Consider the following 22,696-nt stretch of genomic DNA (forward strand, 5'->3'; position numbering starts at 1 on the left):
CAGGTCTTTTTCTTCAGCCGCGCCACGCATCTGGAACTCTCTAACACTTAATCTTTGATCTTGTGTTTGTACCGCAAAATTCAAGTCTCTTCTCAAAACTTATCTTATGTCACAGGTTTTCAATGACTAATTTTGTTGTGTCTGTTTTTCTTTGTGTTGTGTTTTGTTTTTGTTTTGTTTTTGGTTTTACTGCGCCTTGAACACCCAGCAGGGTGGATATGTGCGCATTACAAGTCTTATTATTATTATTATTAAGACCAAACCCCTAAAAAATGGTCTCAAGACAGGTTTCGAGATTAGACAACACTGCTCAGTACTTTCCTGAGTTCTGTAGCAACAAAATCAGAGGCATATTACTCGCGTGGGATTCAAACCCATTCTAGAGCAGTTTCATACCAAATAGACCACCGTGATTGCCCGGTAGCTAGAGGCAGTTCTTCAAATCCTATGTTTTAGCAGCGGGTACTGCAACTGATTTAAGAGTCTCTGCCTCGAAGAAAGAACCAAATTAGGGGGGGGGGGGGTAGCGATTCTTAGATTCTCAGATCCTGTTCTCAAAAATTATAGTGATACATGTACATCATCATACCAAACAAACAAATATGAAATATTAGTTTTCTGACTCTTTCGGTTTTGACGTTAGATCCGTTATCAAAGTTTCCGCTAAAAGCCCTTGTTAAAAAAAAAATTCATTCCCTGTAGGCCTAACCGTAATTAATGTGCGCCAAACCCATCCCACCAAAAGCTTTAAAAAGAAATTTAAACCTAATTGATGATAGTACCCTCCCCCCAAAAAAGTAAAAGTAAAATAAAAATAAAATAAATAACTATTGTGTAGGATGATATTTTACATAAATGTGGCGTATGTCACTCAGGATAATAAGTCACCTCAATCCAATAATATCCTACAGCAATACCTGAACACAAATGTGCAGGATCAATTGTTTTTCAGGACTATTTTTCTAGGCCTACATGTACATGTTTATGTACTCATAAGCATTTTACTTTGCTTGTTCTCTACTTGCAGTAAAGACCACATTCAGTATTCGGAGCACCATTGTGATACTGCTTACACTAAGGTACAGTTTTGAATTAAATACAAAATAGATTTCTTATCATCAAACTGCTTACAAAACTGTTTAAAAAATGATTGTATGCAAATATAATGCGTGTGTGTCACTGACATACTTGTACCTTTTTGGATTTTTACTTCACTTTTTTTTTTAAGGCAGTGGACACTATTTGTTATTACTCAAAATAATTATCAGCATAAAACTCACTTGGAAATGAGTAATGGGGAGAGGTTGATAGTAGAAGACATTGTGAGAAACGGCTCCCTCTGAAGTGACTCAGTTTTCGAGAAAGAAGTAATTTTCCACGAATTTGATTTCGGGACCTCAAGTTTAGAATTTTAGGTCTCAAAATCAAGCATCTGAAAGCACAAACTTCGTGTGACAAGGGTGTTTTTTCTTTAATGATTATCTCGCAACTCTTACAACAGATTGAGCTAAAATTTTCACAGGTTTGTTGTTTTATGTACATGATAAGATACACCAAGTGAGAAGACTGGTCTTTGACAATTACCAATTGTGTCTTTAAACATTATCAAAAACAAGAAAAATGTTGCTCACTCCATATGAGACTTATGGGCATTTTGCATGATCTCAGTAGCATGACAGGCCGTTTTCATGTACTTCAAAACTTCTTTTGTTCAAATTCTTTAAGCTTTTGTATGTTTTTTTTATAGGATATTCAAGTACCTGTCTGTCCTCTGTGCAATAAACCTGTACCTTCTAAAAGAGGTGAACCCCCAGACATTAAAATGTCTCAGCATATTGATAATGACTGCCAATCTGATCCTGCTAAGGAGAAAAGGATTTTTGCAAATAGATGTTCATTGAAAGGTTGTAAACAAAAAGAGGTTAGTGCGTTTGATTAATTGTATGTTGTTGTGCCTCCAAAGGTTGGTAGTTAAGTTTTTGGACATGAGCTGAACATCTCTTGTAAGAGTCAATCTCAATCTGAAGCCCTTCTTTAGGTTTCACTTAGACAAAGTTCCACAGTTACAATAAAGTTGTTGGATTGAAATTAATCAAATTCTTTTTGCGTTTATTCTTAGCTGCTGCACAAGCATTTTACTTGGTACAACTCCCCTCCTAATATACAACCAGGTACTTAATATTAATTATTGGCTCCAATAGGCCCCTCTTCTACTACAGACATCAGAATTTTCCATGAGGTATTTTACTGTATTTTATTTTCTAAAACTTTGATCCTTGTCTACCACGAAGGGTTACTCTATCGATTTATTACATATTTTTGGAATTTCACCCAGGCCAGTTATGGCGGATTGTGAAAATGTGGGACGATTATTTTTTGAAATTTTTTTATTTTGAGACATCTTAGTCAAATATTTCAAAGCATTTTTGTAGTATCATCAAAATGTTGTTAAGTATATTATTTCCTACAGTTCGAAATGTTACATATTTTGTAACATGTAGAGGCAATTTAAAAGCAATTTTTTTTTCAAACAAATTTTAATATGACTTTGCAAATACTTTTTAAAATATTAAGATGTGGTTTTTTTTATAATCGGTTTGATGTCTGGGTCTTAAACCACTGAGCTTTTTGCAGTGGTTGTATACCTCAAATGAATTTAACTGAAACTAAAATTCATTTTAGCTTCGTGAAATTTTAGACTTAATCAAAACATTTCTCACCACGGTTAGAAGTACACCCAAAAGATGGATACCTCGATTGAATTGAATTATGTGATATTTTATTAACGATACCTGGGTAAAAACAAGCAATATCGTCCGAGCTTAGTTACATGTACACACTTGAACAAGCATACATGTACAGGCCGTATAGCAGTGCACCTGAATAGTCAAAATGTAATGGATGTGGTCCCGAGGATGGGACTGATTGGGTGGTTTCTTTACTTCTGCTTGTTGTTATCGAATAATCTCCCCGAATGGGGAGATGTACAAAACCAATGGGAGCGCGGAAGTGCTGACTCGTCTGTAAAATATTCATTATATTCTTTGGCATCACAGCGCAGAAGACTTGTAAGTGCCAAGCACGTGGGGTAACCCCGTTGGCAAACTAATCAGCAGATACAACCTGTGAGTCGTTAGATTGCACTTCCCAAATATTTGAAGTGCAAATTTTACAAACAGTACTGACCCAAATGTATGTTACAACGTATTAACTTGAATTCAAATGAACATTCAGTGTTTTTTTTTAAAATAAATTTGAAATTCAAAAATGTCTCTCAATCTTCAGCTAAGTACATGCATGTGCTTGACCCCACATATAACAAATGAATGAGTCTTTCTGTTGAACAAGTTGGATTCTGACAACCTGTATCAGGCAGCAATATACATACAGGAAACTGCAGGGTCCTCAAGTTCCTATCAGGTTTGGGGATGCCTGGTACGCACATTTTTTTTCACATTAGGCAATGGGACTGAAAATAAAAGGACTCTCACGGGATTGGGACTTCACAGGATTAGGACTTGAGTAAAGTCTAGCGTTTTCCTCCACTCACCAGTCGGTTTAGTAGTTGTACTAGTTCTCTATCCCTTTACCCTAACAAATAAAGCAAGACAAAAACAACACTAGAAAACATCTTTCAATTGCAGTTTCAAACTGTTTTAATTCACAAAAACAACTTTTTTTTCTTTCTTTCCTGTCCCTTATTTAATAATTTCAAGTCGTATAGAATAGTTTTAATTCCACTTATTATTTCCCCCCATCTTTTTGGTTACCTCTGTGTATCCTTTTACCCCGCCCTTCCCGTATTAAAACTTCTTAATCCCGTTCCCCAAATAATTTACGCAAGACAACAATAATACTACAGTAGAAAACATCTTTCGTTTTCAACAAATCTTTGTAATTGTTTTAAATCTGCAAAAATAACTTCTGGTTTATTTTCCTGTCCCATGTTTCCCAGGGTATATTTAAATAAACATTTCATGAAATGTAACCTTTCGACAAAACAAAGACAACATTCAAGTCATTTGAAACCTTATTTTTTCCCTCAGTTTGTAATGTCTTTCAGTTCCCTAAACGTAGTCCTTGCTGAAACCTTTTGAAAGATTAGTTACAATGTATACAGTGGATAAGGGAGGCCGTCTTTAACTAACCCCCATTTTCCGCTGTAAACCGCCGGATCCCGGCGGATTTTAACTCAGTGAACACTTACAAAAGGATTGCATAAATCATGAACATGCCAGCGCCCAAGAGGTCATGCTCTGGCCGAAGGGCTCATTAAAACCCCAGTCCCTTGCCAGGGGATTAGTATCTAAATAAGTAATGCGACAACAAAAGAAGTCAAGCGCTTCACATTATTACCCCTGGTCACTGGGCCTTAAACCACTCCTTAAACCATCTCAGCTCCCTGGTGGGAAGTATGCAGCCTGTGCAACATTAATATGCGCTACTCCGCTAAATCAATCACAAGAACCACCTCTTCCCTCACAGGTACCCATTTACCCCTGGGTGGAGAGAAGCAATTATAGTTAAGTGTCTTGCTCAGGGACACAAGTGTCATGATCGGGATTCGAACCCACACTCTGATGAACAGAAGCACCAGAGCTTGAATTCGGTGCTCTTATCCGCTCGGCCACGACACCCCAACTTAGTAGGGGTTCCCCTCCACTGACCAGTAGGGTTAGTAGGGGTTCCCCTCCACTCACCAGTCGGATTAGTAGGGGTTCCCCTCCACTGACCAGTCGGTTTAGTAGGGGTTCCCCTACACTGACCAGTAGGGTCAGTAGGGGTTTCCCTCCACTGACCAGTCGGATTAGTAGCGGTTCTCCTCAACTGACCAGTCGGGTTAGTAAGGGTTCCCCTCTACTCACCAGTAGAATTAGTAGGGGTTTCCCTCCACTGACCAGTCGGATTAGTAGCGGTTCTCCTCAACTGACCAGTCGGGTTAGTAAGGGTTCCCCTCCACTCACCAGTAGGATTAGTAGGGGTTTCCCTCCACTGACCAGTCGGATTAGTCGGGGTTCTCCTCCACTGACCAGTCGGGTAAGTAGGGGTTCCCCTACACTGACCAGTCGGATTAGTAGGGGTTCCCCTCCACTGACCAGTTGGGTTAGTAGGGATTCCCTTCCACTGACCAGTAGGGTTAGTAGGGGTTCCCCACCACCCACCAGTCGGATTAGTAGGGGTTCCCCTCCACTCACCAGTCGGTTTAGTAGGGGTTCCTCTACACTGACCAGTAGGGTCAGTAGGGGTTTCCCTCCACTGACCAGTCGGATTAGTAGCGGTTCTCCTCAACTGACCAGTCGGGTTAGTAGGGTTCCCCTCCACTCACCAGTCTGATTAGTAGAGGTTCCCCTCCACTCACCAGTCGGGTTAGTAGAGGTTCCCCTCCACTGACCAGTCAGGTTAGTAGGGGTTCCCCTCCACTCACCAGTCGGATTAGTAGAGGTTCCCCTCCACTGACCAGTCGGGTTAGTAGGGGTTCCCCTCCACTGACCAGTCAGGTTAGTAGGGGGTTCCCCTCCACTGACCTGTAGGGTTAGTAGAGGTTCCCCTCCACTGACCATTTGGGTTAGTAGTGGGTTATTATAAAACAACTCATTAGCTCAAAAATGTCCTATAATGCCTCAAAATCCCAAATCCAAGATGGCCGCCACAGTGCGTGCAAGCTTTATGCGCGAAGGGCGGGTATTATAAACGGACAGCACCCACACACTACTGCACTGCCTTGTAACACCCCTTTCACAGAATGGTTAAGTCCTACTCGGCCGGGGCTCGGCAGTTTGTCGAGCTACATGTAGTAGGCTGGTGCGATGCAGCAGAAGAACAACAGTTAGTACCGAGCAGAAAATGTCTTTTTTTGACGATGTTTTTTAATTTCACTCAACAAAAAGGAAATGCAAGCATTATGAATGTATATTGAGTGTGTGGGAAAAAGTTTGGTAGTGTAGTACAATAGAAACTCTAGTTATTGCTGGCAAACTGTCGTAAAACGTTCACCCATCAACGCTGATTTGAAAAACAAATAGCGTTAAGGAGGCCCAAAATATGAGATCCCTATAAGGCTCACGAGGGAGCCTTATAGTTTCTAGATGATGCATAAGGTACGTTGGGTAACCAAAAACAAGGTGGGCGCAGCTACTGCAAGTAGTGGCGGACATGCGCAATAGCTTCATTTTGGGTTAGAATTATGACACCATGCATAATATTAAGAGAGACATATAACACCCTCACCATAGAGTAAGCCCTCACCCACATTACATTTCGAAATATTTGTGTACAGGATTTTCATCATCTAGCGGGGTGCTGCGCAAAGCGCGGCATCCCGCTAGTTATTATTAATCCGACTGGTGAGTGGAGGGGAACCCCTACTAATCCGACTGGTGAGTGGAGGGGAACCCCTACTAATCCGACTGGTCAGTGGAGGGGCACCCCTACTAATCCGACTGGTCAGTGGAGGGAAACCCCTACTAATCCGACTGGTCAGTGGAGGGGCACCCCTACTAATCCGACTGGTCAGTGGAGGGAAACCCCTACTAATCCGGAATACTTACACCAAGTGGGCGGAGTGTAAGTGGGCGAAGTCAACCAAGGGGAATCGATAGATATTTTCCAACCCAGCTCTGCCGGACTCGGCGTCAGATAAACTTGTCGCCGATTGGGGGACAGCTTCTTCCAAACTTCCCTTTGCAGATAAAGCTGAAAGGAAGATGGAAGAGGTAATCAGGAAGATGGAAGCATCACGCATGTCCGTTCTGGAACTGTTTGCAATGGTTTTGCACTAGCAACATGGGCCTGAAGGGATTCCTCCCGTCTGCAGGGGCACGACAAGTGTCTCGACGCGCTCCCTCTGACGGGAAAAGTTCTGTGTGCGGGGGTAATTGGGGTTCTTAGTAGAGTCGCCCAATCCCGGGGGGCCTCCACTCGGAGAGTATACGATTGCCATCCCCGCCAATACATCTGTAGATAAATTTGGGATTTCCTCTCTGGGATTTCCTTTGGTACTTTTTTGAAAGCGGGCTTACGACGGCCACGGTGGAGAATACTGGTCGGCAATCGCAGCGATTCACGCAGGTTTTTTTCCGATGGATCGACGGTTTTCCGAGAACCAAGCAATCTGGCAGCTGACAAAGGGGATGTTTATTACCCTTATCCCTGTGTGCAAGGTTGTCCAATCCTTGGACTTCTTTAGCGGATTGTCATATATATAATATATATATAAACTGTACACAGGAACAGTATTATCGAGTGAACGCTGAATAAATATCCAATCAGTCTCTACTAATACAGAGTTCTCCAGGACAAATGGTCACTGGCTACGTCATGAAGCCATAGAATGTCACTGTGGGTGTTGAGGGACAGCTGACGAGCATGGAGGTCTTTCTGTAGAATGTCGAGTAAGTTAGTTTTGTGACGGCCACGACGGCCTCTCAGGTGTCCCGATGCAACTACTGCGAACATGAGAGCATTCTGAGCGGGTGAGTCTGAGCGGGATGCAGTCGAAGCACATGTCCGAGCATGCGCCACCTTGCCTTCCTCACTAATTCGGATCAGGGACGAGCTCCACATCGAATATATAGGAAGCTATTCGACATCGCAGATGGTCGGCGACATCGAAGAATTCGTCAAAGGTGGCGACGGTGGCAGGTGTCTAACTTCTCGAGCACGTTCTTAGGTGCAGCCCAGCTACTTGAGTTGTACATGAAGACAGACAATACCATGGCGTTGTAAACATGCATTAGTAAGGTAATGGATATTTTGCGGGGTTGCATCCAGAGTTTGGTAAATGTGTTGAAGGCTGCACTTGCTAGGCAGATACGTGTCGAATGTCGGCTGTAGAACACATCAGAGAACCGAGTAGTTTGATTGTCCTCCAGGGTTCCTGGTCTTTGAATGGGATGCCTTCCGAATTAACTTCAGTGTTTGAGGCCATGTATATACGGGTGTTTTAAGTTTTTCCCTCTTTGACAAACAAGTTCCAATCTTTCAAGACTCTGGATGTAAGGGGGATTAGTCTTGAGAGGCTTTCACTGTCTTCGTCAAGGAAGTCATCGTCATCAGCGTAAGCTGACTCCAGTGGTAAAGAGGATGGAGATGTTGGTGGGTCAGGACGTGCAGCTTGTTGTCAGACGTCATTGAGGGCTCCAGCCAATGTTTCGATGAAGAGTGCCCCGCTTAGACTGTCACCTTGAAATGAGCCAAGCGTTGTCTCAAACCAGTTTGAAGAAGATTTGTTGATATTTGCTTTCAGTTTTGTATTGGAAATCAAAAATCTGCATTACGAATGTCGTCGTTTGAACAACATGCGGTTTGTAGGATCTCTAGGATTTTTCTTCGCTTAATCGTGTCACATGCTTTTGACATGTCGATGCCACTTTTGTGAAGTTCCCAATGTTTCTTCATTACCACGGAAGCAAGCATTCGCTGAGCCCAAACACTGTCTGCGCAACTACGTCCTTGAAACCAGCTTGACATGGTCCAGTGAAGGTGTCAATTTTCTTCTCAATTCTTTTCAGCGTTATGATTGATAGTAGTTTGCGGGCTCCGTTTAGGAGGATGATAGGTCGTAGGTGCTCAGGTGGTCTGGGAGTTTTCTTTGGTTTTGGCAAAGCTTTTAGGATTCCTTGCCCAATACTGTCAATTTGGTGATGGTTCTCTAACGCATCGTTGAAGATTTCTGCATATTGTTTGAAAAACTGTTTTTCTGCAAATTTCAAGAGCTCGTTGTCAATTTGGTCGGGTTCCCTGGCTCTTCCATTTTTCAATGGTTTAACAGCCCTTTCAACTTCGTTTTCTGTAATTCTTTGTGTTAGAGGCGATGGATCGCTGACAAAGCTTTCAATAGCTCCCTCGTCGTCTGTGAAATGATCTGCGAACCATTCGGCGATTCTGTGTGCTTTTCATCCATCAGTCACAATAAACTCTCCGTTTTTGTCTTTCACACAGACTGGATGGGGTTTGTTCTTAGTTCTTATTTCCGGCACTGCGTTGAACATTCTACGACTGTCGTCTGTGTCAGTTATCTCTTGTATTAGGTGTCAGCCTTGATGGTTTCTATTTCGCGCTGGCGTTTACAAATGTTATCCCGCAGTGAATTTCTTTCCTTTTTCAGTTTCGATATGTCTCTTCCTTCATTTCTGTCTTGGATGTCCATCAGTAGTTTCTTGTGTTGGCTGGATAGATAACAAATTGTTTCGTCGTTTGTGGAATTCGGTTTGGAGTTTTGTGGTCGAAAATCAATTTCACTTACAGCACTGCTTCTTATGCTGCTCATGAGTTTTTCCAGTCTTTGATTTGGTTCTAATCCGCCAGTTATACTTTGGATTTGTTTCGTAAGATTGGTCTTGTATCGGTCTTGAGTTGTTTTGCTACTTAACAACTTTTGGACATCGAAGGGCCAGTGTTTTTTGGAACTTTGTTTACTTGTTAGATGCATGTTCTTTAGGTTGAGATGTGCAACTACTAAGCGATGATCTGAGAACAAAGTGGCTCCGCTGTATGAGCGTGAGTCTTCTAAAAGACATTTGGAGCTTTGTCTACAGAGAATGTAGTCAATCTGGGCATAAATGGGTCTTGTTTTTCCAGGAGACTGGTTGTCCCAAATTCTACAACTCCATGTGGTGCGGTGATGGGTGTTGGAAAGCTGTGTTGCAGGCAAACAGTCCATTAGTTGTGATGAATTCCATTAACCGTTCCCCATTTGTGTTCATAGTACCCATTCCAAATGAGCCAATTGGAGGTGGCACATTAGCATCATGGGCGTAGTCGCAAGATCTGGCCAACTTTGAGTTATCATCATCATTCGGCATAGACTTGCGTCCGTGGCCGCCTCGTCCTCTGGTTGTAATGGTGGCGCACTCCTGGAGTTGCCGCCATCACCTGGTGTCTTTCAATCGCTTCTCGTCTCAGTTCTTTGACGCTTCTTCCACTCCACTTTGTGACATTGTCTATCCTGCGCAGCTTAGGGCGGCCTCTGCCTCGAATTGTGCCTGTAGGCAGACCATCTATAGCTGCGCCGGGTAGGCCTTTCTGTCTCATCACATGAGCGCACCATTTCGCCTTCCGCTCTAAGACCTCATCACTCGTGAGACACCACCGTCCACCAATCAGTTCAGCCAGCCTTTCATTTGTGATGAAGTCTGACCACTTTATGCCCAGCAGGGTTCGCCAAATCATTCTGCCAAAAGCATCGAAGCCCTTTAGGTCAGCTGCTTTGAAGGTGAGTGTGGTGGAGTTATACAACACTTTGGCAATTACCAAAGACTGTACTAGCTGTAACTTTGTGTCAAGGGAAACACGCGAAGATGCCAAGTATTTGCACTTCCGAAGTGCTGCCTTTCCGATCCCTATTCTTATCCGGACTTCTTCGCGGTCATTGAGATTGTGAGTTATTGTTGTGCCAAGATAGCGAAACTTGCTGACACGTGGTATAATGGCTCCACGAAAGGTGATTGTCGAATCAGTTAAAACCTTCTGGATGACGAGGTACATATACTCTGTCTTACCCGGATATATTACAAGGCCATACTCCTCTGAAATATCTCCAAGAATGGCAAGCATGTCCTCAGCACGCTTTCTGGAGAGAGCCATCAGGACCAGATCGTCAGCATATCTCAGCTCTTTGATGTTGAGACCACTCACATCGGGGGCTCTGAGATGTGCTGTACGGAAGTACCACGCCCTCATCAAGCATTCTGTGTAGAGGCTGAAAAGTGTTGGAGAGAGTGGGCAGCCTTGTCTCACACCAGCTGGGGTGTCAAAAACCTGTGTGAGTTGACCCTTCCATCGGAGTTGACCATTTGCATTCAGGTACATGTCTTCAATGAGTCTCAGTACATCACCCTCAACACCGAGTTCGGTAAGTTTTGCAAACATGAGCTCTTGGTTAACTGAGTCAAAGGCTTTTTTGTAATCCACAAAGACCAGATGGAGTGGAGTTTTGGCAGTGTAGTAGGCTTCCGATACTGATTTGAGAAGATATGCGGCATCTGTTGTACCCTTTCCTTCACTGAAACCGCACTGTGTTTCGTTGACTTGAAACTGTGCGATTTTCTTGAGTCTTGCCTGGATGAGGTTGAGTACAATTTTACTCGCATGACTGATGAGTGCCAGTGTTCTATAATTGCTGCAATCCTGTCTATCTTTCTTCTTGTGTAGAGCTATGTTTATTGAATTTGTCATGGTCGTGGGCCATTTTCCTTCCTTCCATATGATGCATACTGCTTCATGCAGGATATCTAAGATCTGTGGTTCTTGTGCGGAGATCTTAATGCTCTCAGATGTGACATTGTCGCATCCAGTCGCCTTGTTGTTGAGATCTGCAATGGCTTTTGCTGTTTCTTCAATGGTTGGAAGAGTGTATTCCCCATTGTTTGGCTGAATTTTGGGGCGTGGTCTGTCAGAGACAAACAGCTTCTTTGAATACTCTTCCCATCTGCTAATCTGTTCTTCCACGGTCTGCAGCAGCTTACCATTCTCATCCTTGATGTTCACCTCTGGAAGTTTTGGTTTTTGAAGGAGAGTATCTGCCGTTTTGAAGAGTGCCCTGACATTATGAGTACGTTGTGCTTCGTTCATTGTTGCAATCTGCTCTGCAAGCCAACCATCAAGATCTTTCTGGGTTGATCGCTTGACCTCTTTCACAAGTTGTTTATACCGAGCAGGGTCCGAGTTCTTTGCTCCCTTTTTTGTGTGGATGAGGTCAATGGAGGCCTGGCTCAAATATGGCTGGTTAGCCTGTGTTGCTTTGAAACCACATGTCATGACAGTTTCTTCATGTATCACTGCAGCAATGTGATCAAGTTGTTCACCGTGTTTTAGCTTCTCTTTCAAGATACAGCGCAACCTGTCAGCAGTCTGCTCATTTTTCAATGAGTCGATGTTGGGCTTCCTGCTATTTATGCTGCGATTGAATGGTCTCTTAAACTTGAGCTTAATGTTACAGAGAACCAGATGATGGTCTGTGTCAAAACATGCACTGAATGAACGACAATCAGTCATGTGGTTTCTTGACTGTTGATCGATGAGAATGTGATCTATAGCATTTTTGGCATTGCCTGCCCTTGAGATCCAAGTGACTTTTTGAGAGGCACGTTTGCGGAACCATGAGTGTGCAGCTGTGATGTTATTAGCCATGCAAAAATCAAAGAGACGGTCGCCACTAGCATTTCTTTCCCCGATTCCATGGGGGCCCATGACAGGAGGTGTGTGTTGGTTACCTAGCTTGGCATTGAAGTCTCCAGCCACTATCAGGATATCTCTTGTCTTTCGGTTGTTGTCTATCCAGTCTTGTAGCTGCTCGTAGAACTCATCCAAGACATCTGTATCCGCTGATGAAGTCGGTGCATAAACTGCCACAAAAAGTAGTGTGCCCTTGGTGAGTTGAAACCGAGCAGCCATCATCCTGTCCGACATGTGATATGATGTAAGAAGTGTTCTTTTAGCACGTGATTAACTTTGAGTTAAAGTCTGCACAGATGAAAAGTTGAACGCGAGCCGGAACAGTAGCGACGGTTGCTAAGTTACTGTAGAACTCATCAAGGCGTGTAGGGTCTTCATTCACTCGTTGAGTTGTGGCGTTAAGCGTAAGCGTTAATGATCCTGTACTTAAGTTCTGCACCATTTCTTTGTGGAATTTGTAGCTCAATGAAAGCCACCCGATCGCTTATGTAATGCCATTGTGTGATGTAGTCAGTTAAACGTTTTGCTATAACGAAACCTATGCCTCAATAGGTAGCGGTCTTCTGTTCAAGTAATATTAACTTGTAGCCATTTTGAAGTGTCTCTTCACTGTATTTCTTGATTTTAGTTTCTTGTAGACACACCACTTCTAGTTTGTAGGATTCAGTATCATTTACTAGTTCGGTTTGTTTATATTTCTCTTTGAGTCCACGTTTATTCCATGTTGCTAATGTGATCAAGCGTGGACGAGATGACGTGGATAGCTTGGTTTCGGTAGCCATTGCAGAAAGATTGAGCACTGGTTGTTTCGCAAGTTTGATTTGTTGTATCATGTATGTTCCTCTCCAGGTCCACAAAAAGTCCACATACATCCCACGTCGCTGTCGTGAGTAGTACAAATGCGATAGTGGCCTGGATAGCTCTCTTAGTAGAGGAAGACATATTTAAAGTACGTTGGAGCACTCATAGCCAGGCGTGGTCGTCACTCCACACTCCACACTATTGTCAGTTCTAACCAAACCCCCATTCGAACCGCTTAGTGGGGCCACATTGTTGCACTTGCACATTGTTGCACTTGTCTTTCAAGGTGGCTCTTTAGTGGTAGTTGCTTTTTCTTGCCGACGTAGCGAATTCCACTACCTTTTAGTGTTGGCTGGACACATCCGGGGGGAACTCGGCCTAATACCTTTTTTTCTGCCGTGTTCTTGGCTAAGATTCGGTCTGATTCTTTAGAACCCCCAGACATCTTTGTCCCCTACCTTAAAACTTTTTTGGGCGGTCATGGTCGACAGACTTTGGTTCCCTGTAAGAGCATTAGATGGTACGTCGACTGCACAAAGTCAATCAGAACTGGCCAAGAACAACTGTTTGTGTCCATGGTTCCACCATTCCGACCGGCGTCTCGCGATACGATCTCAGGTTTGGCTTGTCGTTCGGTGGCGGCCAGGTGGCCTGCGGCCGATGGTCCAGTTCATGCCCTTGAGATGCGGGGTAGTATTCCTCATGGACTTTCTTTAAAGGTGTCCCCCTGGAAGAACCCTTCCATGTTCTCCGACTGCTACCTGAAGGACGTTCTGCAGGTGGATGGAAGAGCAGGTCGAGCTGTGTTGCAGGCGGCCAGCCGAGCTGTGAAGCCAGAACAAGCTCCACCTCGTCAGGGATCATGCTTATAGGTGATTTTCCCATATAATAGAGTGCTAACTACACTTAAGTGTTGTTCACCCATGGAGACGAAACCTCCATTTGTCGGTCTTGGACCATAATCGGGCCTAGGGTCAGCAAGGCATTCTCTGAACTTTGGAGCGCGCCTGGGTCCTATGCCCCCTGCAGTAGCACCGCGTATACCACCGCCTATACCACCGCCTTTCCTCGGTGCAAGTCTATGCAAATTAGTAAATCGACTCTACCAGTAAGTACAGTGAAGTAGACTCCCCCCACAGAAGTGTGGATGGGGTCTATGAACAAGTACTTACCGGTAGAGTATCCCTCCCTCCTTCCCCACATACTCGGTTCTTGGGTGCTTACATTTGGTAGGGCTCATAGAAAAGAGGACAACTTCGTGGCAAGCATTCTTGTCATGGGGCATTGTGGGTAGGACGGTGGAGGGCGCTATTGTGTGTAAAGTCTTAGGGACAGCGTCAAAAGTATTTTTATCGGCGGGCCGCGGCCGAGAGTCTTCGGGCCGCTGCCCGACAGACCTAGGCCCAGGTTTATCCCCCGTCCCAGGTTTGTTCCCCGTCCCAGGTTTATTCCCCGTCTCAGGTTTATTTCCCCGTCCCAGGTTTATCCCCCGTCCCAGGTTTGTTCCCCGACTCAGGTTTATTTCCCCGTCCCAGGTTTATTCCCCGTCTCGGGTTTATTTCCCCGTCCCAGGTTTATTCCCGTCCTAATTGTAGGTTTATTTCCCCATCCTAGGTTTGTTCCCCGTCCTAGGTTTATTTCCCCTTGCTGTTTTTTATCCCTTAGCATTTCCCCGTAGTTTATTTCCCTGTCCCCGTTTTATTCCACTTCCCGTTGTTTTTCTCTTCTCGGTCCCTTCTCGGTCCCGGGGTTGTTTCCCCGTTTTTTGTCTCTGTCCCTTAATATTTCCCCGTCCCAGGTTTATTCCCGTCCCAGGTTTATTTCCTTTCCTAGGTTTATTTCCCCGCCCTAGGTTTATTTCCCCGTCCCAGGTTTATTTCCCCGTCCCAGGTTTATTCCCGTCCTAGGTTCATTTCCCGTCCCAGGTTTATTTCCCCATCCCAGGTTTATTTCCCCTTTCCAGGTTTCCCCGTCCCTTCCCCGTCCCAGGTTTATTTCCTACTACCCGGTTTTTTATCCTCTAATATATCACCATCCCTTTTTATTTTCCCGTCCCATGTTTATTTCTCAGCAATAAGTGTGATCAATGTGGGCAGTCCAAAGCAAAAAATGTTGGCAGTGTTGTTATAGTGTGGAAGTGTTGTTATACTTTGTATCAAGTTACAACAAATGTAACATTTTGTATAAGAACCCTAGTATAGTTACAATTGCAGCACATCTAAGGGGATTTTGTGATGCTTTACCTTTGATGCCAGGAGTTGATGTTGACATTGGGGCAATCTGGTGTATTTTGGGTAGATAAATAGAAACAACCCGGGATGGGAAAACAAAAACTGGGAAGGGGAAATAACCCTTGGGGTGGGGGGGGGGCATGGGCGTGGGGATATTAATCAACTGAGAACAAATAAAACATGGGACGGGGAAATATTAAGGGACAGGAAAATATTAATCGACTGACAAAAAAAGGGAAGAAGAAATAAACTTGGGACAGGGAAATAAACACAAACGGGAAATATTAAGGGACGGGGAAATAATTAAGGGAATGAAAAAACGAGAAGAGGAAATAAACATGGACAAGGAAATATTAAGGGAATGAAAAAAACCAGGAAGAAGAAATAAACCTGGGACAGGGAAATATTTATGGACGGGAAAAACAGGAAGAGTAATTAAATAAACCTGGGACGGGGAAATGAACATGGACGGGGAATATTAAGGGATGGGGAAATACGATGGGGAATGAAAAGAACAGAAAGAGGAAATAAATCTGGGACGGGGAAATAAACATGGACTGGGAAATATTAAGGGAATGAAAAAACGGAAAGAGGAAATAAACTTGGGACGGGGAAATGAACATGGACGGGGAATATTAAGGGACGGGGAAATATTAAGGGAATGAAAAAACATCATCATCATTTAGCGGTCGCAACCCAGAATCCATGCACAACGTCACGCCAGAGGTGTTTGTCCCTCATCATGTTTGGAAGGTCTACTATCTCAGCCTCCGTATCTCTCCCGATCACGTCGATGTAGTTGAGTGGTTAAGGTCCTCTATTAGGGCACGGCAGTCTCCAAAATAACACGTCAGGAATGACCTGGTCTTTGGCATGAAAGCAGTGACCTGCGAAGCGGACTCTGCGTTGAGCAACAGTAGTAGAGATTGGTGAAATATCTCCGTAGATCTGTTCTTTGGTCTTGTGCTCATGCCATATGAGATGTTCTGTACCCTCATAAGAAGCCTGGTGTATGTGCCGTCGAGGCGATCTTGAAACTCTTTTTTCATGGTCCAGGTTTCCGCTCCATACAGAAGGATGCTCTCTACACAGGCTCTGAAGAAGACCAGCTTGGTTGTATTCGCTATGTTTGAATGCCAGATGTTATGAAGCTTGTTGCAGGCATTCCAAGTTAAACCCTTGCGAATCAGGAAATCCTTCTTGCTATCAGCAACATAGGACCCAAGGTACCTGAAGTCGCTGACATCTTCGAGCTGTGTGCCATCACTGGAACATATTGGCAGGTGGTTGTCATCCTCGTTGAATGTCATGTACTCGGTCTTCTTAATGTTGAGAAACAGACCGGCCTTGGCTGCGACAGTCTCAAGGGATGTTAAGAGGGCCTGTGCATCGCATAGTTGATCGGCGATGAGGGCAAGATCGTCTGCATAGTCAAGATCAGTTAGGTGCCGTCCTTGATGGCGTCTGGATTGCTTCTGATTGGTGGTAAGGCCTTTGTGTTGGCTGGGGTCAAGACTTTGCCTGAGGATGTAGTCCACTACAATCACAAAGAGGAATGGCGCCAATGTGTCCCCCTGAAGGATTCCTGCTGTTGTTAGAAACTCCTTAGTTGGGCCGTCTGTAGTTTGGACAAAGCTTAGTGGGGCGTCATACGTAATGGCGATGGCTTGGACAATCTCAGCTGGGACACCGTAATTCAAAAGAATGTGCAGCATGATTTTTTTGTTGACACTGTCAAAAGCCTTGGCGAAATCTACAAATCAGATGACACTTTACGTTTGGAGATTTTCAGCTCTTCAATGATTCTTCTGAGGGCGAGAATCTGGGGAAGTGCTGATCTGCCTTTGCGAAATCCATTTTGGTTGGGCCGTAGGATGGGGTCTATATATGGGGCGATTCTGTTTAGGAGCAGTGAGCTGTAAATCTTTGAGGCCAGAGGTGATAGTGTGATTCCTCTGTAATTTTGAGGTTGCTGAAGATCACCTTTCTTTGGAAGAGGAATGATGGAGGATAACGAGAAGGCTGCTGATTTATTTCCCTTATAGGTCTCGTTACAGAAGTCTAAAAGATGGCTGAGAAATAAAGGGCTCTTCCAAATGACGGCTGGGATGTTGTCGGGACCAGGTGTCTTGGTGTTGCTAAACCTTTTCAGACAGGTGTTAACCTCCTCCATTGTGAAAGGGCCAGTCTTGATTGGCAGGCTATCTGCTACTTTGAGATTGAAGAAAGGATCGTCGTCTGGCTTGGAGTGGCATTGCACTCGTTTTCCGAGAAGTGAGCTGAAGTGCTGAAACCATGTTTCTAGGCGCTGTTCGGTAGTTTCACCCACAACGCGGATTACTAGGGAGGCCCTTTTGTTGGTAAGCTCTCTCAGAACCACCCAGGCAGCAGCATGTTTGTTTTCATTGTGCAGGATGTTGAGTTCCTCAGATTTGGACTTGACGTGTGCTTCCAGGGTTTTAGTGTAAGCATCATCGAGTAAGACTTTAGCTGTGTTAAGGTTCCTTTCAGTATTTTTAGTAGAGCTAGACTGATGTTTCTGTGCTGCCTTCTTCAGTTCTTCTCTTGCCTTAGTTACATTCTCGTTGGAGGCAAAGGATAGTGACTTCTTTCTCTTCTTTGGGAGCATTTCCAGTGCAATGACTCTGTTGGCGGTTACCAGAGTGTCATATTCTGTGTTGATATCCTTAAAACGGAAAGAGGCAATAAACCTGGGACAGGGAAATAAACATGGATGGTGAAATATTAAGGGACGGGGAAATATTTAAGGAATGAAAAAACAGTAAGAGGAAATAAACCTGGGATGGGGAAATAAACATGGACGGTGAAATATTAAGGGACGGAGAAATATTAAGGGAATGAAAAAACGGGAAAAGGAAATAAACCTGGGATGGGGAAACAAACACGGACGGTGAAATATTAAGGGACGGGGAAATACATGTATATAGGGAATGGAAAAACGGGAAGAGGAAATAAACCTGGGACGGGGAAATATTAAGGGAATGAAAAAAAAAAACGGGAAGGGAATAACCTTCCGGGGAAATATAAAGGGACGGGAAAATATTAAGGGAATGAGAAAAAACAGGATTATTTTTGAGAAAGTCGACACCCCAAGGACTTCGTGTTGAAGTTGGTATCCCGCCTGTTGGTATCCCGCCACATGATCTACGAGTGAGATGGTGGTTCTTGCATTTTGCCAACTTCCATGCAGAAAAATAACATTAAACAACTTGTAGTTAGTCTTTTAAACACAACTGCAATTGTAGGAGATATCAGTTTAGTTTACATAAACCCCGAAATTGCCGTCCCTCACATTGTTCAAACAATCATGTAGTCTGGTTGCACACCATAGGTCTGGAGAGCCATACTGCCCAGTACATTGTAGGAGAGAGAACCAGACACACATACGGAAACTAAAAAAACAAATGCACGTATTTCTGTAATCGTCGTCCGAAATATTTCAGTATTACTACACAGGCGTTGGAAGAATGCCAAACATTTACAGAGGGGCCTAAATGTATCCTGGTGTCATGTGTTTTTAGTAGGATAACAGAAAAATTGTTCACAATCAAAAACTGAATGTTTTTTTGTCAAATCATCTATTCAATTTTTTAACAATAACACTTGTGTTGACATTTTAAAGTTTTGGTTTTACACGTACGTTGCGAGAGACATTCCGCCATTAACAGTGCTGATGCATGCACGACATTGGAGCAACGTCATATGTTTTCACACCTTTCATTGGTTGGTATTTTATTGAATAATCAGAAGCTTGTATGGCGTGCAAAATAAATCAAAAATATTATTCAATTACTACTTAAAGGGTGAGTGCAGTGTTTTTTTTATTCATTTAAACGATTAAACATGACATTTTAAACCTGAAATATTGTTTTATATTTTTTATTAAATGCGCAAGTATTCTATTCATTTGCATAAACGTGACGTCATGTCGGTAACCCGAGCCGTCGGGCTCCCTGGCTGTGTGCATGTAGAGACGTGTGCACTGTGTGGCCTGGTACCTAGGCGCGTGTAGTTAGGGACCAGACTCTTTTTGCCGACAATATGTTTGAATTCCCGACGTGACATCGATGGTAGGGGGCGATAACAATCCACAAAAGGGGGGGGCATAATTTATTCGCTAATTACGCAAGTCAGACATGTCGAGAATAAACAAACACATTTTATTGATGTTCAATACATATCAGAAATAAATGACAGCAAAATTAACTGTTTTATTTGAATTCACTGCAGCATCCCTTTAAGAAATTTAATTACATTTTTGACCTAAAGGCATTATGGCTACTATATTAGAATCCAGAGATATCATAAGGCATGAAAATAAACACTCAACCCACCTTTTGAAGCACACACACTTCATAACAATCCATTTTCCCCCATTTCAGACCAGTAATGTTTGGTTCCAGGAGATAAGAAACCAATCTATGATGTTTTCTCTTTAATATAGACTTAATATTTATTACACTTATCAGAATTTATAACAGTATGCAGTTAATAAAAAAAACAATTTTGGGTCATTTTCACTTAAAATATTTTAATTTTTTCCCCAAATTGGTACACCATAGAATCCCAAATAGTAACCACCTCACGTGATCCATCTAGTGTTTTTTTTTTTTTTTTTTTTACTTTCGAGGTTGGATGACGTTTCTTTGACTCATTTGAATGTTGGCATAATAATGCACTAGTGATTTGTACCAAAAATCAATCATTTTATAAAGGTTTGAGCATAACCAACAACGGAAAACTTTATTCTCAGCATGATTAAGCCTGATGAAAATACAGACTGTGAGTAAACTGCATAGCTTCTGTCACCAGTGCAGCTTGCACAATCTCGCGGCAAACGGGAATCAAAGTTGGGGTTCGAAAACATATGAGGGTCGATATTGTATGACGCTACGATAGGCCTATAATGTATTCCAATAGATAATTTGGGAGAACAAGAATGGTATGTTTCATCATGGTTTCATTAAGATTTCAGTCCACTGTTATCAGTTTACAATCACAGCCGGCAGTAGTTCGCCGCACAAATAGAATACAAGTAGCATCTTAACATATTTCTAATCAATTTGCATTATGTGTGCTATAGTACGCGTTCAAGTCACTGAAGCAAGCACACATCTGTCTCAATGCCTACACTTGGAGACGATTTCGCTTCTTTTGTTTAGCATACCCAAGATCTGGCCTATGTACTTTATGATTATGCGACGCATAATTGCATCTTTTGTTTACCTTTAAGTATGGTAGTATTTTTTGAACAATACGCCATTTGATTTCATAGTATTTCCCCTTGTTCTTTTCTTTCATTATTCTTTGCAATTTTCATGACCAATTGAGTCAAAATTTTCACAGATTTGTTATTTTATGCATTACATTATGTTGGCATACATTAAGTGAGAATACTTGTCTTTTACAATTACCAAAGGTGTCCAGTGCCATTAAAGCCATTGGACACTTTCGGTAAACAGTATTGTCCAAAGGCCCACACTTCGAGTATCACAACTTGTATATAAAACAACAAACCTGTGAAAATTTAGGCTCAATCGGTCATCGGAGTCGGGAGAAAATAACGGGAAAACCCACCCTTATTTCCGCACGTTTCGCCGTGTCATGACATGTGTTTACAGTAATTCTCGATATCGAGAATTGTTAACTGTTTTAACGTTTTCTCAAAAATCTGTGAACTTTTTTTTTTTTCCGAAAGTGTATGATGGCTTTAAGTGAGCAGCAAAAAAATCTAACCTGTTGTTATTAACTTTTGTGCACAGCTTGTTCCTGTGATGTGCTCTTCCTGTCATCAAAACTACTGTATTCGTCATCGGCACACAACAGACCATAACTGTCAGGGATATGACAAAAGTGGTAAAACAGTTTCACGACAAGGGTATGGTAACCACTTTTTTTTAGACAAAGGAATACATTAGGGTGTAGAATTATACCCATGAGCCAAATTGAGATAACTTTTTTGTAGAATGGTAAACTGACCTCCCTGTCAACTTACCGCAATCGTGATGTAAAACTTTACAGGCCAAAAGAGGTCGCGCAGCCACAATAGTTTAAATCAGGATTCTCAAATGTCCTCCATGCACAAAACTCTTGGTCCAAAGTCCAACCAAACCAACACTCTGGACTGTTGATAATAACCATTATCATATGAAAGCTTGGCTAGACTCCAACTTGGTACACATTCACAAGCTGGGTGAAGAATTGCTGCGCAATGTGGCACATGACAGCAGTTTATATACTTTACCAGCCTTGGATTATAGCTATTAAAGCATCGACAACTTTGACAACTTTAGCCAATAGAGGGCGATGTGGGGCAAACTTTTTTTTTTTTTCAGTGTACGTCGTTAACCGAAAGTTGACCACGAAGATTTCATTGCAAAAGAAGTTCTATAAAACTGTTCTTCAAATCACAAATCCATAAAAATGGTTGTTGATGAATAAAGTATTGATGTTGATGGTCCAGACATAGTCTCATCCTAAATAAAGAACAAACAAGTTCAACTTCCTATTTTTAAATTTACACTCCCACTTTCCAAATACTAGCTAAAACACTATGTGTGGTCTATACTTGGATAAAAATATAAATGAAGAGACAGATTGTTATTATATTAACTCACTAAATTGTTTTATTCGTACACTGATTCAAGAACTTTTTTAGGGAAAACAGTTGATGTGACAACACTTTCATATTCCTCTTTCGAAGCAGTACATTTTTATATATATGACCCAGCGAAGAAGGGCACATTTTGATTGAAAAGGGTGCGTTTTGACCATAGTCAGTGTTCAATGGAGGTCACACCACATTTTGTGGGGGTTGTCCCACTAAATTGAATGGAAAACTCGCTAGCAAGCTCGCACCACCAGAAGTCGCACGGTTTATGAAACTAGATAAAATAAGCTTTAGTTAATACTAGAGGGATACTAGTTTAGTTAATACTAGCGGGAGTTTCGCGCTGTTTCGATTTCACAAAGCACTAAGACTGATCTTAACTTTGTATCAATCTTAATTGCTAACAAAGAATGACGTCACAATACCAATTACCCTGTCATTGTTTGTACTCCGTTTTGTTTATTTTGTCCTTGTTCAGTTTATTTTTTTTCCTGTCCCGTATCATTTATTAGGTCCTTTTCTGTTTTCCTTTCCCGTGTTATTTCCCCGGCCCCATTAATTTTTTTCTGACCTGATCATTATTTTTTCGTCCTGTTTGCCCTGTTTTTAATTTGTTGTCAGTCGAATTAATTTAGTTCCTGTCACAATCATTATCCCCCGTTCACGCACTTGTACGCGTTTTTGCAATACTAAAGGGAATCAATGAGTGGTGAATAGGTTTTCAACTAGTGGTTAAAACCCGCCGAGGCCTGGTTCTTGCTAATTTTACCGAGATGAAGTCTAGGTAAATTATTAAGAACCAGGCCTCGGTGGGTTTAAATCACTAGTTGAAAACCGATTCAACACACTTTGATTGCCA

General features: G+C 42.6%; 1 protein-coding gene across 1 annotated transcript in view; it reads left to right on the plus strand.

Moving 5' to 3' along the window:
• Window positions 1-22,696, plus strand: part of LOC117293514 (AN1-type zinc finger protein 2A-like) — a 60,882-nt gene that overhangs the window by 28,258 nt on the left and 9,928 nt on the right. The window contains exons 3-5 of the mRNA XM_033775862.1: window positions 1,028-1,079; window positions 1,748-1,921; window positions 20,990-21,105. Coding sequence (XP_033631753.1) covers window positions 1,028-1,079; window positions 1,748-1,921; window positions 20,990-21,105 — 342 coding nt within the window. The remainder of the gene's footprint in view (window positions 1-1,027; window positions 1,080-1,747; window positions 1,922-20,989; window positions 21,106-22,696) is intronic.

Source organism: Asterias rubens, chromosome 8, assembly GCF_902459465.1.
Source record: "Asterias rubens chromosome 8, eAstRub1.3, whole genome shotgun sequence".
Taxonomy (NCBI): domain Eukaryota; kingdom Metazoa; phylum Echinodermata; class Asteroidea; order Forcipulatida; family Asteriidae; genus Asterias; species Asterias rubens.